Source organism: Eurytemora carolleeae, unplaced genomic scaffold, assembly GCF_000591075.1.
Source record: "Eurytemora carolleeae unplaced genomic scaffold, Eaff_2.0 scaffold505, whole genome shotgun sequence".
Classification (NCBI taxonomy): domain Eukaryota; kingdom Metazoa; phylum Arthropoda; class Copepoda; order Calanoida; family Temoridae; genus Eurytemora; species Eurytemora carolleeae.
In genome coordinates, this window is record NW_019396425.1 from 85571 (window position 1) to 103021 (window position 17451).

Genomic DNA, 17451 nt, shown 5'->3' on the forward strand with positions numbered 1-17451 from the left:
AGTCAACTTTTTGATAGTTGTTTATAAAAAGTTTTAAGTTGTCTTATCTTGCACTGTACTGTACTGCAGTTTCCCCTCCCCCTTCAACCTTTTCAAATCGGAAAAAGCCCCTTGGACAAATTCTTAACTACGCCCCTGATACATATCCTGACTAATAAAAACCTGATAATGATAGATCACTGTATCAGCTCCTGCAGTCCTAGATTGATCGATTGATCCGGGGAGTAATCCAGTACTGTTACCTCACATGTATCTCCGGGTACACTCTGAGCTACCGTGAGAACCTAGATCCATGTATTGCATATATATATAACCCCTGAACCCAAACCTAAACCCAGTCTATGTTCCGTTGTGCTGAGAGTCAGGACTATGGTGCGAACTACATAAAACGCATGAAATAAGTTTTAAAAATACGTGTTTAGTGAATTTCTTCAGAACCTAGAAGAAACCTGCACAAAATATATACTAAATCTTATAACTAAGTTTTTCGATCTCAAATATTGTTTGAACAAATAATATATTTAAGAAGATTTACTCTTAAAAAAATGTCTTCTTAAATGAGAAAAATATAGTTATGAAGTACATTGTACAATATTACAGGGTTTATTTATAAGATCAGATTTTGTGTTCCAGGTTTCATCTTGGTCTCATTCTTTCTTGGAAGACCCTGGATTTTTGATCCTTAGAATTTTTCATTGCTGTAGAATAAAAGTGGTATAAAAACATTACTAAATATTGAAAATTATGCTTATATTTCTTAATATTCCACTTTATACTATGGTTGCTAATATATTTATAGAATTACCTCGTTTATATAAATCCATCTCAATTCATTCCTATAAATCATACTAAAGCATGTTGGTAAATACATTTATGTACGTTTACAAATACTTCAAAATGGCGGCAATACAAATTTTCACGAATTAAAGGGAGTGACCGGCTTGAAATAGTTTGCAAGACGAAGTTTCCGAAAAATATCCAAAGAATTGGTTTCATCAGTACAATATTACGATATTACAATATTACAACATTACAACATTACAACATTACAACATTACAATATTACAATATTACAATATTACAATATTACAATATTACAATATTACAATATTACAATATGACAATATTACAATATTACAATATTACAATATTACAATATTACAATATTATAAAAGTACAATATCAGCTATAAACAATGAGCACATATAAATAAATATATATGGAATACATAGATATGATAAGAAAGAAACTTTGAACAAAACTGTTTTTGTCTAATCCACTCACAACTAATGTATTCAATATTTTTCCATCTTTCCCGTTTCTTACTCTAAATAATTGTATTTTCATATTTTCCAGAAAATGTTGCTCAGCTGGTTCTATATACTCGGAGTTTCCGTCATAGTTGTCAACTCCGTCCCAGACCCAGAGTTTAAACCTTCCCGAGACAGATTAGATATTCTTAAATTCAGGTAGAAATCAAACCAAGAGATAATGAAGAACGAATATGGAAATTCTTAAACAAACCCTGATCCAAAACTTTCTAATCTTTTAATAGATAATCCTGAGATTATTTGATCGAACAGAATTCATAGTTTGAAATATCTGAGGTATAGAACATCTGATCTTCATTAGAAGGAGTTAAATGATGAAAAGACATGTAAGATTTTAAATTTACTTTAAGATGACGTACTCAAGGGTTGCCATGAAGATTTCTTCCTTTGTGGGTAAATCTGTACATTTTATCAAAATGCAGAGAAAACAAAACAAACTGGAATTGCTTTCGTCATTTTTTTTTAAATTATGAAATTTCTTTACGGATTTTCTTATAAAATTATTAGAAATAAATCAATTTAGAAAATCAACATTTCACGATAAAACAGGAGACAACAATCAATCTCATGTTATCTGGTAACCACTGTACACCATTATTTGTTTCAATCTATTTTTTTTACTTATTTTAAAGTTGTTGCTAAACCCGTTCCCTCCACCCCATCCAACTTTCAGCTAACTTTTAATCCTTGAATGATACTGTTGTACATGCTAATGGATTTCAGATTCTCCATTTTGTATTCCACGAGACACTTTCTTATTCAATTTTATATGTTCTATCCCCCTAAGGATACAGGAGTATCTCTCGGATATTTTAAAATATTTATTTCAATATTGATACATGCATGAAAACTACTTTTTCATTGAGAAACATATTTCTTTTCTCTCACGAATAAAAGTTTAAAGAGACTGTGTATGGAATTTAAGTGATAAGTGACCCTCCATTTGTAGAGTGGTATGTAGGATTCACGATGATACCCTTAAAAACTTGGAATGATCGGTATGAATCAAATATCAAAGTTTAACTTATTATTGTGTCCGAATTTAATGAATTTGAGCCACGGCTTAAATCTGCTTGAAAACGGTTTCAATTGAGCGCCAGCTTAAATCTTAAAAAATTGACTACAATTTTAAGTAGAACCAACCATATTTGAGTCGCGGCTTAAATTTAAGCCGCGGCTCCAATTCTTTAAATTCGGCCTTTGGTTGGATAAAGGGTTAAAACTTACTGTTGTGAATCGATCATGTCCAATTCTTCAAATGGAAATGAGCTTTAAAGTACAATAACAGTCCTATAACCCCATGAAACCACAGTCTTCTTATTATATCCATGGTTTAAAACAACAAGATGCAACAAATAAGAAAAATATCTGGATATTGCTCAAAATAAATAAATCTTTCAAAAACTATTTTTATCAGATAAATGATTCAATTAAAGGTACTGTAATATCAAGGGGCTCATTATTTAAACCTTTAAACCTTTGTCTCCGCAAAAACTATTTTTATCAGATAAATGATTCAATTAAAGGTACTGTCGGTCTAATATCAAGGGGCTCATTATTTAAACCTTTGAACCTTTGTCTCCGCAAAATTTACCGACATCTCCTTGTTTTCCTCACTAATTCTGTCAGAGTGGCTTGAGGGTTTATACAACAAAGACTAGGAAGGAAATTGGCAGAATTAGTGATTTTTACAGTTAGAAAACTCAGACAAAGGTTTAAAGATTACCCCTTGATAATCGGACATTCGATTCTCTTCTCATGAAGGGTCGCTCAGAACTCATATTCCCTTTAATTAGGAAGTATAGAACATAGTCCCTTTAATTAGGAAGTATAGAACATAGTTCCTTTAATTAGGAAGTATAGAACATATTCCCTTTAATTAGGAAGTATAGGTAATATTCCCTTTAATTAGGAAGTATAGAACATATTTCATTTAATTATGAAGTATAGATCATATTCCCTTTAATTAGGAAGTATAGAACATATTCCCTTTAATTAGGAAGTATAGATCATATTCACTTTAATTAGGAAGTATAGAACATATTCCCTTTAATTAGGAAGTATAGATCATATTCACTTTAATTAGGAAGTATAGAACATATCTTTAATTAGGAAGTATAGAACATATTCCCTTTAATTAGGAAGTACAGATCACATTCCCTTTAATTAGGAAGTATAGAACTTATTCCCTTTAATTAGGAAGTATAGGTCATATTCCCTTTAATAAGGAAGTATAGAACATATTCCCTTTAATTAGGAAGTAAAGAACATATTTCCTTTAATTAGGAAGTAAAGATCATATTCCCTTTAATTAGGAAGTATAGATCATAACCCCATTAATAAGGAAGTATAGATCATATTCCCTTTAATTAGGAAGTATAGATCATATTCCCTTCAATTAGGAAGTATAGATCAGAGAAAAAGGAAACCCTGGAAATGAAGAATATGGAATCTGAGAAAGACGAAGAAGAAGAAAGGATGGAAAAGTCTAGAAAGATAGTAAAAGTGCGGCGGAAGGCGAGATTTCCTCGGAAATCCTACGGCGGAGATTATTCACCGCCTCCAAGAAAAACTTCGTCTCTGGTAAACTTTATATCTTTTATATATATAATTTGGCTTGTTTGTCTATAACTTGTCAGTCTGTAACGTCAAAACGGCTGAACCGATCCAATCCAATTTATTTGTTGCAACTTGCAAGACCTCAAGTTTAAGGATGGTTAAAAGAAAAAATTTTATCTTGGAAGAAATCTTGATAGTTTTTTGTTATCTAATAATGTTTTTGTTATCTAATAATGTTTTTGTTATCTAATAATGTTTTTGTTATCTAATAATGTTTTTTTTTTGTTATCTAATAATGTTTTTGTTATCTAATAATGTTTTTGTTATCTAATAATGTTTTTGTTATCTAATAATGTTTTTACAAAAAATCCGCAGAATTATGAGTTCTATATTTACACTTAAATTCTGGCTTAAAGAGGGCGCTTCCACAAGTCTAGTTTATGATAAAAAAGTATTTAAGAAATAATATTCTAGGGTTCAGAGCCAAGTTCTATGTCTTCAGATTACATGATTCACGGTGGGTATACAACTCCTAGTCCTTCATATAGTTCTCCTCCTTCTTATACTCCTTCCTATACTCCAGCATATACTCCTGCACCCTCATACACTACTCCTTCCCCTGTTTACACCTCTCCTTCTCCTCCCGTGTATAGTTCTCCTAAACCCTCCTACAACTCGTATTCTCCTCCTAAACCTCAATATTCTCCTCCGAAACCCTCTTACTCTCCTCCAAAACCCTCTTATTCTCCTCCGAAACCTTCTTATTCTCCTCCGAAACCTTATTATTCTCCTCCGAAACCTCAATATCCTCCTCCTCCTACTTACAATGCACCTTCTCCCTCCTACCAACCTCAGCCTCCATCCTATCCTCCTCCTCCACATCCTATTAAGGTCAGAAAGAAACAGAAAATTAACCCTATTCCCGCTGGGGGGGGGGGGTCAATTTGACCCCCCTTGTAGTTTTTTTTACATAACTCAAAAAGTATTGGTCTGAGGCTGTTGAAATTTTCTGACTTTTCTTACATACCCAAAGCCCTCCCTTTAGGCCTAAAACCGGGCTTTAATACTAACTGCCTGAGTCCTCAGGCACACTGCCTGAATGACTGCTTTTGCCTGTAGCAAACTAAATCTTTGTTTTGACCCACTTTCACTTGTCAGATTTTGATAAAATTTAGCTTTTTGGAAAGCCTATGACATAAGGAAACGGATTGCACAAGTTTTGCGAAAAAAAATTGCAAATTTTTTGCAAAAAACCTGTCAAAGAAAATTTGCACATTTTTAGTTTTTCTTGATTAAAAATCAGGTTATTTAAAATTTTGCAAAAATTTTTGCATATTTGAAATGGCATGGTCAAGGGCTTTTCAAAAATGTATAATTTGTCATTTTTGGGACAAATTTTTTTTTGCAAACATTTTTACTATAAAACTGGATTTTGCGATAAAAAATTCAATTTTCGCAAATTTGCAAATTTTTTTGCAGATTCTAAAAGTAGAGCACAAGAGCTTTCTAATGATATCATTTGTCATATTTGGACATAAAACATGGGATTTAGAGGGGGGGGGTCAAATTGACCCCCCCCCCAGCGTATCCTGGTTTTCAAGTACCCCAGCGGGGATAGGGTTAAATAATTTTACAAATTCAGTAAGACTTGTGTCTATATTCTAAACATTACAAGGATCTAAAAATTAAGTCCACGAAGCTTTTCTGTTGCAGCTTTACTTAAAAACAAAGCTTGTTTAATTTTATGTTTTAAGTCTTTTTGAAAGTTCTTTTTAAACCTCCTAGGCACCTTCACTACTGCAGTAAGGGATCAAGAATTTTTAGATATTAATAAGCCTTGAATAATTATACATATGTATCACACTCCCCTATCTCAACTCAAAGTGGAGAAACCTTAATTATCGATGTTGCATAGACGTTAAACGGGTAGCTAGCTGTTAATTAAATTGTTAGTGCAGTACTGATTAATCTTACTATGGCCAATTTCTACCCTAGGGCGGAGAGTATGAAGGACGGAGTGAATATGAATATCATTATGATGTCTCCGATCAAGCGCAGAAGTATGGACCGGTCTTTAGTGCTTGGGAGAAAAAGGACGGATATGCAACAAAGGTGAAAATTGAAAAAAGAGTCCAATCTTTTATCATAGGTATAAGAGCCAGCCTTCTCTAATGATTTGCATTTCTGGACATTTAGTGACTATTTAGTTAAGTTTTAATATCTTAAACATTTCAGCAGTGACCAACTGATTTGATTCAATTGACAGAAACAGTTTTAGAGATAAAATGAGAAAAAAAAGAAATCAATTTCAAATAATAAAAATACAATAAGTTTTAAATTCTTAAAATTTACTTTTTTTGAGTTATTTAAGAAGTGTTTCCTTATGCTTAAGATTTGCACTGTATACATCAATAAAAATAGCTCTAATATCGTTTTACAGTTTTTATGGTTATTAATAGTTAGCATTGATACTTGTTAGGGTGAGTACAGAGTAAACCTGCCGGACGGACGAATCCAGGTGGTTTCCTACCTAGCTGATGATCATACTGGATATAAAGCTGATGTTAAATATGAAGGAGAGGTTTATAAATACTCAAAACCTGGCTATTCTTCTCCCAACCCTAGCTATCCTCATCCTAAACCAAGCTATGCATCTCCCAACCCTAGCTATCCACCTCCTAAACCAAGCTATGCATCCCCCAAGCCTAACTATCAATCTCCCCCTCCCAGCTATCCTACTCCGACTCCTAATTATCATTGGCCTCATCCAAGCTATCCTACTCCACCGCCTAGCTACCCATCTCCACCAAGCTATTACCAGCCAAACTATCAACTTTCTCCAAGCTATTCTCCAGCTAGCTATCCTACTCCTCAACCAAGCTATCAGAGCTATCCTAGTTATGGTTAGATTAAGGGGTTCATTAAAAATTCTTAATCTGGAAAATATATATTTATTTATTGTTATTAATTGTTACAAATAAATGCAATTATTCTTAATAGAACAGAAATGATACTTTGTTTCAAACATTTATCCGACCCGTCGCGTCTAATTATTTAGCAAACTGTCTTCATCGATTTAAAACTAAAAGGTTATATTCTATACTAAATAAATCTTTTAACATTTACTTCATGTTCTTCAATATGTGATCTATTGCAGGCCTGTCTGCTGGTATTTTACTAGGGTATGACATGACAAGCTTGAGATTTCGATCTAACGTGAAATCTCCGCCCATCTGCAGTGGGTCGTCTTCGACTCCAGAGATTGCCGCGGGCAGTTTCCTTCCTTTAGATAACTGCTCGGCATAAAAATGGATGGTTCCGATGTTCCAAACCTTGCACAATAAAATTACAATTAGAAAAATATGGTAAAAAATTTAGATTAAATCTCAAATATGAGTTGAAAACTTTTGAGTGTGATCAATCTAATCCAAAGCAGAAAATATTATCTCTTATTGGTGAGACCTTTGAACCTTCCTGAGAAATTCCAATGTGAGCTATGTTTTTTTTTATATGTTTATTCAAAAGTTACCGTCCCAGGGTTTTATTGTTTGGCTATATATTTGAATCAAAAGGAGAATTCTCTGAAACATGTTAGATTGTCAAAAAAAAAACCAATTTTTAAAAGGCATGTTGCATTTATGCCAAACTTTATTTATTTTTGGAATTTGTGAAAAAATAAATGTTTGTGTATCTATATAATAGAATCAACTTCCATAATTGAGTTTGGGACTGAAAAAAGATAAGAAAGTTTTTATTTCTTAATTTGAGTAATTGTATTCCTTGGCTACGCTTCTTCCTAGACCTAAAAGTGAGTATAATGTTCTGTCTGGATCTAGGAATAGATCCAGAGATGTGTTTGTATCCTTCAACCATGCCTCTGCACCCTATAACAGAACACAATTAGCTTCTGCTACCTCATTTTTAATTAATTTAAAAATTCTTTGTTTTGTTTTGTGTTTCATGTTCATTGGACATTTTAAAATTATATGACTGATTTTTTTTCTCTTGACATGTTCTATATTTTACTTGTAATTTTAAATTGAACAATAGTTTCTGCAGAAATAAATTATTTGATTTGAACTTGAGTCAAAAACAGTGCAGGTGCCACTTTAATTAGGTTCAGTCAAGTCATTTTTAATCACTCTAATTTCAACTCTAATCTCAACATAACTCATTTAATGCGAAATTGAAAATAAGACTTTTATTTCATGGTTGCTAAAAAGAATGTCTAAATTTTAATTTTTTTGTTATATCGTCTAGGACCGAACCAACTTGTTTTTATTCTCTGCCAAATTATTATTCAAAGACTATATTTAAGGCAAAATAAAAGTCAACTTTTTGATAGTTGTTTATAAAAAGTTTTAAGTTGTCTTATCTTGCACTGTACTGTACTGCAGTTTTTCTTATCTTGCACTGTACTGTACTGCAGTGTTTATAAAAAGTTTCAGCTTGTCTTATCTTGCACTGAACTGTACTGCAGTGTTCATGTAGTCGTTAAATTAAGTCATATAGTGTGCTTAGTTTGCTATTCCATCTGTAGCGATCATTCTATTATATTTATATTATATATTTATCAAAGGGACTGTAAGCGTAATTTCAAGTGAACCTCCATGAAAAGAGAGCAAGGCCCGATTCACAACGGTACCCTTAAAAGCGTTGTCTGATCAAGTATAAATTATATATCTACGTCATTAATTTAAAAACTTATTATTTTCAATTGTGGTTTCTCTCGATCCAATTAAGTAACTTGCGCATCTATTGCAGAAAAACATAAATTATCAGAATTAAATAATTAAACCCTTGAAAAACGACAATATTTTCCACATCATTGATCAGATAAATGCTTCAATCCCGTTGAGGATTTCAAATGTTCTACCTGAATCTCCCCAAATGAGAGAACGACGACCTTACAGCCAGCAGAAGAGAAGGTTTCAATCCTTTCCTCTACTCTGGCCACGTGGTCGCGTCATGGTAATCAAGCAAAATGGCGCAGAAGGATTAGATGAAGATATTCTTTTTCTCCATACAAATCTTTCAGCGCTAGCTCCTCACTCCTATAAATCATTATTAAATTATAAATGTTTATTTGGAGGGGTTATTGAACATAACTTGGTAATTTCTTGTTGAATGTGCCTGGACCTCCTTCTTCTGAAAAAGATGACTGAATACTATCTATCTAAACCTAACCTATCCTGGAAAAGTACAGTGGTAACCAGAAAATAATGGAATATGAAGACGACATTATAACAATATTTATCAGTATTTGGTGTTGTTCCAAAGCAAGCAGTTTTACTGACACTTATTAAATCACTAATTTAGTGTTAAAATTGCACAATTGCTATGTATCATGCTCATTACACTTTTTAAAGTTATAATTTGATTCTAAAAGTCGTCTTCCTATTTCAGAGTTTCCTGGTTATCGCTGTATAATCATGGGATGTTGTCATTTTTCAGAAAAAGAGAGGGGGGACAAAAAGAACTACGAGAGGATTGACAGATTAGTGATTATTGTCACCTGATGGTTTGAATCTGAAGTGAGTGTGGTACATGTTGACCTTCTTGTAAAACATGAGACTTTGCCGAGGTCAGCTTGGTGTCAACATGAACCATAAACTGATTCCATTCTTCCTCAACCTCCTGGAGATCCTCATATACTTCACGGACTAAAAATACAATAATTTATTATTATCTTCTTCGTAGGCACATTTGGTTAATTTGATTACCCAGATAAAGTCTTGAAAGGATTTCCATCTGGTCCCGAAGGCTCAGAAAGGTATGAAAATTGTGCATACATTTAGAAGACCGGGTGAACTTTACTTCCTTATTAGCTCATTTTTTATATTTTTAAAGCCCTAGACAAAGACATGTACATTTTCGAACTACAACGTCTTTGTTTCTATCTTTAATTGAAAATGAGTATTTGGCAAAAATCCGAATAGAGTTTTATGTTGGAGCGTGTACATTTTGGTTGACTGTGTGGTATAGGAAAATAGTTATAACGATAATGGCAAAATACGAGTAATATATACCGTTTCTTGATTTGTAGTGTGTCTTAAATAGTTCAGTTAGTTCTCCATGGGACGAAATCCCCAGCTCGGAGAAATATCTTGCATACCGTCCTATACTGGGACCAAGTTCTCCAGATATTCTTTTCTCAACCCACTCGGACGGGTTGGCTTCACATCCACTCCTTGCCCGGCTCAAGGTACTAGTTAGATCCTTGCAAAGGTCCTGGGTTAGGACGTGTATCTTCTCCTCCGGTTCCATCCCTATACTCAGGACTGTACTAGAGCTTGGTGACGTGAGAAAAAACAAGTTTCTCTTTCTCAGAGATTAAAATTACGTGTTAGGATGTTCAGTGTACTCCTTCAACCTTATCAGCTGATTTCCCAACAATAAAACTATAGAATCCAGTTACAAACGAAAAGTCTCCAAGGTTACAATTACAAGAGTTAGAAAGCTTAACCGGAGAAAGTTTACAACTATAATACTATTAAATTAGTTAGATCCTTGCAAAGGTCCTGGGTTAGGACGTGTATCTTCTCCTCCGGTTCCATCCCTATACTCAGGACTGTACTAGAGCTTGGTGACGTGAGTAAAAACAAGTTTCTCTTTCTCAGAGATTAAAATTACTGCGTGTTAGGATGTTCAGTGTACTCCTTGAACCTTATCAGCTGATTTGTTCAGTGTACTCCTTGAACCTTATCAGCTGATTTCCCAACAATAAAACTAAAGAATCCAGTTACAAACGAAAAGTCTCCAAGGTTACAATTACAAGAGTTAGAAAGCTTAACCGGAGAAAGTTTACAACTATAATACTATTAAATTTATGAATGAATTATATATATAATGGAAATATCAAATATGTTTTTTTTTCTATATATTTAGGTCTCCGTTAAAAACTTTAAGAATGAGAGATCAGTCATATTAAATTTGTAGAATCTCCTTCTATATCATTTTATAAGAGTTGCAGGTGTCATTAAAATCTCATCTTTATGTTGATTATTGCATATTCAAATAAAGTAAATAAAATCTCATCTTTATGTTGATTATTACATATCTAAATAAAGTAAATAAAATCTCATCTTTATGTTGATTATTACATATTCAAATAAAGTAAATAAAATCTCATCTTTATGTTGATTATTACATATTCAAATAAAGTAAATAAAATCTCATCTTTATGTTGATTATTACTTATTTAAATAAAGTAAATAAAATCTCATCTTTATGTTGATTATTACATATTCAAATAAAGTAAATAAAATCTCATCTTTATGTTGATTATTACATATTCAAATAAAGTAAATATAATCTCATCTTTATGTTGATTATTACTTATTTAAATAAAGTAAATAAAATCTCATCTTTATGTTGATTATTACTTATTTAAATAAAGTAAATAAAATCTCATCTTTATGTTGATTATTACATATTTAAATAAAGTAAATAAAATCTCATCTTTATGTTGATTATTACATATTCAAATAAAGTAAATAAAATCGCCATGACTTTTGACCAACATACAGGGTGTCCCACATCAAATTAGACCGCGTCAATGGGTCTAAATTACAATTTGGGTGATAAATCAGAAAATTGAAGAAGAATGAATCATTTTAAAAATTTAATAAGGCTAAAAGAATTTTTTTTTGCAGAAAATGCTAGATTTTTTGAGTAACATGTGCGTATTTTTGCTTTAAAGATTGGAGATAATCTAATATGATATGGGACGCTCTGTAGGTTAATTCAGTTTACTTGGCTAAGCATTTTTATTTCAAAATTAAAATTAAAGATTGATTTCAGGTCGTAAGTTTTATTATTAGATGAATAAAAAATAATGGCTCTTGTTCTAAGGAAAACCTTGATTTCTCAGATGTTTCCTGTCAGATTCATCTCTTCTCATTATACAAAAGTTGGTGGTAGTAGGTTAGATTTATTAGATTCTAATATAACTAAGTGTTAAAATTCCCTAGGTAAGAACACTCGCTTCAAATCATAATTATAATTTCTATATCTTGCAAAGATATGATCGCAAAGATCTTTGATATTTTAAACTTTGAATTCGATTAAAGATCAAATAGTCTTGGTTGAAATAATAATAGGTTTACACCATCAGGTTCATAAGATATGGTAGGGAATATTGATTTCCGTTATAATTATGACAAATTTCTTATCAGGATTCACTATGTGCGATCTGGGACGGGGACGGAGCCAGTGCTTCTTCTACCTGGAGCTTTAGGTTCAGCTCTTTCAGACTTCTCTCCGCAGTTTGAAGGAATATCGAAGGTTTAAAAATGATAAAAAGTTCTAAATTAAAGAAATCTAAATGTATAGTATTTAACGATGTTTAATTTCAATTAGGGACAAAATTTAATAACCAACTTTCAGGGTTTAACTTGCTGAGTTTTTGTGTAAAAAATATTAAAAAGAACAAAAAAACTTGTTTTTTTTTTAATGTCAAACTTTAAATTTTTTCCCCACATCATATAAAATCATTTCATAAATGAGGCCCCAAGGGTCGGGCTGTCACACATAGGGGGGGGGCACGTGCACCCAGTGCCCCCTCCTCGTACGCCCCTGCCTTGACTGTGTTGCATACTCATTGGACTGCTTAAAATCATAACTTGAGTGTAACAATCGTCTTCATACTCCACAGTTTTATTGATACCATGCACTATCTTTAAAATATCTAACCTTAACCCGTTCTAGGATAAATTCACCTTAATTGGCTGGGATCCCCCTGGGTATGGGAAGTCTAGACCTCCAGATAGAAATTTCGAGGATTTTTTCTCCAACGATGCAAACTCCGCTCAAGGTCTGATGTCAGAACTAGGGTACCGCCAATTCTCCGCCGTCGGATGGTCAGATGGCGGAATAACTGGCCTTATTCTTGCCGCTAGGTAAGGCTGTTGGATCTAATTACCCTGCGAAGTACAATTATCTTAACTTAACTTAACATATTTAGTTAAGTATTTGTCAAAAAACATTTAATTTCTATTGTATTCATTTATATCTATGAACCGTTGATGTCTTCCTCCAGATTTACCCGTAAATACATCATCTTGGTTTGTGATTCTGTTGTTGTACTACGTGCCCCAAAAATATTCTTTATGAAATTGATCACACGTAACAAATTTTCATTTTAAACTATAAATGTATCAAATTATCTAGGTTCCCGAAGTCAGTGAAGAGGCTGGTTGTATTTGGTTGCAATGCTTATATATCAGAAGAAGATATCAACATGATAAATCAGGTTGCAGACGTATCCAAGTGGTCAGAAAGGTAGGAAAGACAAGGTTTTTTTAACAGGTGAATATTAAGATGTTGGAGAAGATACCAGACGTATCCAATCCAAGGTAGAAATGATAAGCTTATGGTTTATATTATAAGAAGATATTAAGGTGATAAATAAGTTTGAGTTGCAGACATTTCCAAGTGGTTAGAAAGGTAGAAAAGACGAACGAGGGTTTTTATCCTTGGCTGGATATCAAAATAGCAAATCCGGATGCGGACGTATCCAAGTGTTTAGAAAGGTAGAAAGGCCAAAGTTTTTATCCTTGAGTTGGATACGGAGAATGGTTGCAGACGTATCCATGTGGTCGGAAATGTAGGATGGATATTTTGAAAAAAATGACGTTAAACAAACATAAAAGTGGTTAGAAAGATAGGAAGGGCAAGGTAGATGTTAAAAAACATGAATAAGGTTAAAAAAGTATCCAATTGGTTAGAAGGGTAGGAAGGACATAGTATATATATCTTATGTGGATATTTAGATGAGGACAGATAAGGTCGGATAAGTATCCAGGCATTCAGAATGGTAGTAAAGACATGGTATACTTACTAGGTGGATATTTAGATGAAGATATATAAGGTAGGAAGATTGACAAAGGTACACAAGTATTTGCAATAGTAATTGAACTTATTAAAGAAAAACAGCAAGATATATGTAATACGAAAGTAAAAATTGAATAGTTATTTTTCTATGAAATAATAATATAATTGTTTCCCTTGTATTTGATGGAAAACAAGTTCAATGCGGAATTACTGGGATTAAGGTTTAATTAACGATCATAAATAACCTGAACGGGGGTTTTTATGTTGACAGAATTGTGTTGTACCGTATTAATGGTGAATCTGCTTAAGGATGAGTGAACCTATGTACGCTATGTACGGAGAAAGCTTCCCAACCCTCTGGTCAGCCTGGTGCAACGAGTACAAGAATATTTATAATAAAGGCAGGGAATTATGATTAAAATTAGTTGATATATTGGGACTATAATTCTTATTAATCCAAACATCAAATTAAGAGTTATCTTTATTTTAATGCTGAGAATAGATTCTTTCAACAGTGGTAACTAGACATCAGTGGGATGATTGTCGTCCTCGTTTATTCTTTATTTATATTGAAATATCGCTATAAATTGTATCTGATTTATTTTTTTAAAATGTACACAACATTTTTAAATTTCAAATTACTGAAATTTCAGTAAAATTTGTTGATAAAAAGAAAATTCCACAGTTTTCTGAGTACCACTGTCCTATATCGTCTGTAATGTGAAGAAAATGTTATCTAAATCGTTCTGTAAAAGAATTTATCTATATATTAAAACAAGACATTCATATGTATGTTGCGTATAGCCGGCCAAATGGCTGGACCGATTGGGCAGAATTTTGTTGTTGACACTCATGGGTGGCCGGGGGGTGTTATAGGCTAAAAGAATTCGAATTTATTTTTCAAAATGTTTTTTTTCATGGGTAACGCCAGGCCCTTCAACTAGTAGAATATAAAACACAACTAAGGGCCAGAAAATACAATATTTACTGAAAAATATTCATATTAAATCTTGAAGGAGGAGATATCTGTTCCTCTGACTTGAAGAATATCTCTGCTCCAACCCTAGTGATCCACGGGAATAAGGACGTTATGGTGGCAGAAGAACATTTAGAACATTTAACTTCGAATATTCAAAACTCCAGGTTTAGAGACATAAATAGTAAATACTACAGTGAGATCCAAAAACTCTGGAATAGGAGACGACAGCAATTCTGGTAAACAGACCCATTTAACTTAATTTATGATTTAAAAGTTACTATATAGTAGAACTATTTGCTTTGTAACAGTATCCAATATACTTAAGTATTGCTATAATGTCGTCTTCCCATTTCCAGTTTTATGGTTCTCAACAAGATTCCTTCTTCTGCTTAAGTAAAGTTACATCATAAGTCTGTAAGAAAGATACTCCAGGAACCATTATATGTTTGTATACTGCAGATCCTGAGAGAATTCGAAACTAACATTAGTTTGTTTATATTTCTCCCAGAATCAGATTGTGTACAATTTACTTTTCTGTATTTTTTCAGTTTAAGTTTAAAGGGATTACAAGCGTTATTTGAAGTGATCCTCCATGAAAAGATGGCAATGATTGATTCACAATGGTACCCTCAAATCTGAATTAGATAAAAATTTAGAATTTTTACAAACTGATTAATTTTCAATTCTAGTTTTCCTACAAAAGTAACTTGCGCATTTCTATTGGAGGAAAATATAAAGGAATCAAGCCTAGACAACGACAATATCTTCCACATTACTGATCAGATAAAGGTTTTAAGGGTACTGTTGTGAATCGAGGATTGGCATCTTTGCATGGAGGGTCACTTGAAATAACGCTTACAGTCCCTTTAAAATAGAAAACACTAGGTTACCAACTGCATTAACATATTATTATTACATTTTCATTTGATATGATTTAGAAATTCTCATAAATATCGATATTTCTGAAAACTTTTCTGCATAGCTTGAAAATTTCTAATTCTTGCAAATTTTCTCATTTAAAGATACGAGGATTTCTTGTTGAGTTGAAAGATTTATGTCTCCTTCTAGATCGTTTGTGTTTGAAAACGGAAAACATAATCTACATTTCAAATATCAGAAGGAGTTTAATTCAATTGTAGAATCTTTCCTTACAGAATAAATTCGCCATTTTATTTTAGATCTATGCCTTTGTTTATATTTCAGGAGGGAAGCATTTTATTTTGTTTAAAGAGAATAATGATTTCAACGATTTGGTAGTTCTGGTAATTATATCTCTAGTCATTTTATGTTTTATTTAGAAATAGAGTTATAAATATAATACAGGGTGTCCCAAAAAACATGGGAATTTAGTGACGAAATGGATATCGTCTTTGTTATGAATTAGCATTGTAATACCTAATTTCAAAAGCCATGTCTGCTAGAGTTTATTTTATGAAAAGGTAAAAGACTGTAAAGATTTGTCTACAATGTCTCCGCAAGATAAACTGTGAAGACGGACTTAAGTTTACTCTGTTTCTGTACTGCAATTTTCTTGTTTTACTAAGTACAACCGTATGCAGTCAAAACATAAACAAGCAAAATGTGAACATAGCAGACGAAACTCTTACAGATTACAGCTTTCGCAGTAAGTATCACTATACTAAATTAAAGAACTATCTAAAAAGACGATATCTAATTCGTCACTGAATTCCCATGTTTATTAGGACACCCTGTAGAGTATAGTGTACGTGAGTACAAGCATACTCGGGTGATGTAGGTTTTAAAATCTTTTCTCACACTAGAGGCATTACCATGTAGTATCAGCTGAAATCCTGTAAAAGAAAGCAAGCAGAATTCTGTTTTTTCCCCCAGCTTTCTACAGACTTAGTGACCTCTACGGCGGAATTTTAATCAAAATGCATAGAGCACGAAAAGGAGGGTCTAGAAATGATTTTATATGATATTGAAAAAAATTATAAATAAGATATTAAAAGGCAACTTAATTCATCCTTATTAATATTTATTAAACAAAAACTCAGCATGTAAAGCCCTGAAATTTTTTTTCAAGAAAGAAACTTAGTTGTTGCCACAAACATTAATTTTCTGATCCCTATTTCTTGGAAACCTGATGGTATAAACCTTATTTTCAGGCTTAGGCTTTTTCAAAGTTTATAGAATTCATAGTTTAATATATCAGATCTACGACATCGGGTCTCACAGATACAGGGATTATAAGTTTGGAGTTATTGGCAAAATCTCATTTCCTTTGCAACTCAAGTTCTTTACCAAGCAAAGACTACGTACGAAAGATATACGGTTCTTTAATATAAATAAAAAACTAGTAAGTAATTTTGTCAAAATGTGGCTTTTTTTGGGGGGGGGGGCAAAAAAAAGATCTAAGGGGTAAACAAAAAAAGCAGCATGATAAGACGCATGAGGACAAGAGGCATTCATTTCACTTCAAGAGAACAGCCACTTCAATTCAAGAAAAAATCCATTTCAATTTAGAAAAAACGTTCATTTTAATTCACAAGAACAGCCAATTTAGTTCAAGAGGAGAACATCTATTTTAGTTCAAGAGAACAGCCATTTTAGTTTAAGTTTGATTGAAGTATTAAGTTATTTAGTTTCTTAACGATTGGTCAGCATTCTATTTTCTAACGTGAAGTAAAGCAATCTTCTTTGAAGAAACTGGAACTGTAGTGTATTAGTTGCAATTCTAAGTTCAGACATGTTTTGATTCGACATTAATTTCTTTTTTTTGACAGG

General features: G+C 32.5%; 3 protein-coding genes across 4 annotated transcripts; 2 read left to right on the plus strand and 1 right to left on the minus strand.

Moving 5' to 3' along the window:
- The first annotated feature begins 1359 nt into the window (after positions 1–1359).
- LOC111703064 (extensin) lies at positions 1360–6901 on the plus strand. The gene is made up of 5 exons (XM_023474918.1): positions 1360–1469; positions 3734–3914; positions 4365–4781; positions 5886–6002; positions 6370–6901. Exons 1-5 carry the CDS (start codon positions 1360–1362, stop codon positions 6796–6798), a joined length of 1254 nt encoding a protein of 417 aa, XP_023330686.1. The 3' UTR covers positions 6799–6901.
- A 768-nt stretch (positions 6902–7669) lies between these two features.
- LOC111703065 (uncharacterized) lies at positions 7670–10227 on the minus strand. The gene is made up of 4 exons (XM_023474919.1): positions 9920–10227; positions 9406–9553; positions 8767–8944; positions 7670–7774 (listed from the first exon to the last, which is right to left on the minus strand). Exons 1-3 carry the CDS (start codon positions 10155–10157, stop codon positions 8866–8868), a joined length of 465 nt encoding a protein of 154 aa, XP_023330687.1. The 5' UTR covers positions 10158–10227; the 3' UTR covers positions 7670–7774; positions 8767–8865.
- Positions 10228–11675: 1448 nt separating this feature from the next.
- Positions 11676–15882, plus strand: LOC111703071 (valacyclovir hydrolase). 2 transcript variants are annotated; one of them, XM_023474930.1, is made up of 7 exons: positions 11676–11816; positions 12068–12176; positions 12672–12790; positions 13062–13172; positions 14034–14125; positions 14741–14867; positions 15772–15882. In XM_023474930.1, the coding sequence occupies exons 1-7, from the start codon at positions 11728–11730 to the stop codon at positions 15860–15862; spliced, it is 738 nt and encodes a 245-aa protein (XP_023330698.1). In that variant the 5' UTR covers positions 11676–11727; the 3' UTR covers positions 15863–15882. The 2 variants fall into 2 exon arrangements, with proteins under 2 accessions (XP_023330698.1, XP_023330697.1); XM_023474929.1 differs by having other exon boundaries at positions 11677–11816; positions 12600–12790.
- The last annotated feature ends 1569 nt before the right edge of the window (positions 15883–17451 follow it).

What these genes read in the sequence shown, in the direction of transcription:
- LOC111703071 (XM_023474929.1), top strand. Translation starts at nt 11,728, where the DNA reads ATGGCTCTTGTTCTAAGGAAAACCTTGATTTCTCAGATGTTTCCTGTC. An exon ending in GGCCTTATTCTTGCCGCTAG is followed by an intron (nt 12,791 to 13,061) that starts GTAAGGCTGTTG and finishes CAAATTATCTAG; the next exon opens with GTTCCCGAAGTCAGTGAAGA. An exon ending in GTATCCAAGTGGTCAGAAAG is followed by an intron (nt 13,173 to 14,033) that starts GTAGGAAAGACA and finishes AATCTGCTTAAG; the next exon opens with GATGAGTGAACCTATGTACG.
- LOC111703064 (XM_023474918.1), top strand. Translation starts at nt 1,360, where the DNA reads ATGTTGCTCAGCTGGTTCTATATACTCGGAGTTTCCGTCATAGTTGTC. An exon ending in CAAGAAAAACTTCGTCTCTG is followed by an intron (nt 3,915 to 4,364) that starts GTAAACTTTATA and finishes ATAATATTCTAG; the next exon opens with GGTTCAGAGCCAAGTTCTAT. An exon ending in AGGACGGATATGCAACAAAG is followed by an intron (nt 6,003 to 6,369) that starts GTGAAAATTGAA and finishes GATACTTGTTAG; the next exon opens with GGTGAGTACAGAGTAAACCT.
- LOC111703065 (XM_023474919.1), bottom strand. Translation starts at nt 10,157, where the DNA reads ATGGAACCGGAGGAGAAGATACACGTCCTAACCCAGGACCTTTGCAAG. An exon ending in ACACTACAAATCAAGAAACG is followed by an intron (nt 9,554 to 9,919) that starts GTATATATTACT and finishes TTGTATTTTTAG; the next exon opens with TCCGTGAAGTATATGAGGAT. An exon ending in CTTCAGATTCAAACCATCAG is followed by an intron (nt 8,945 to 9,405) that starts GTGACAATAATC and finishes AATGATTTATAG; the next exon opens with GAGTGAGGAGCTAGCGCTGA.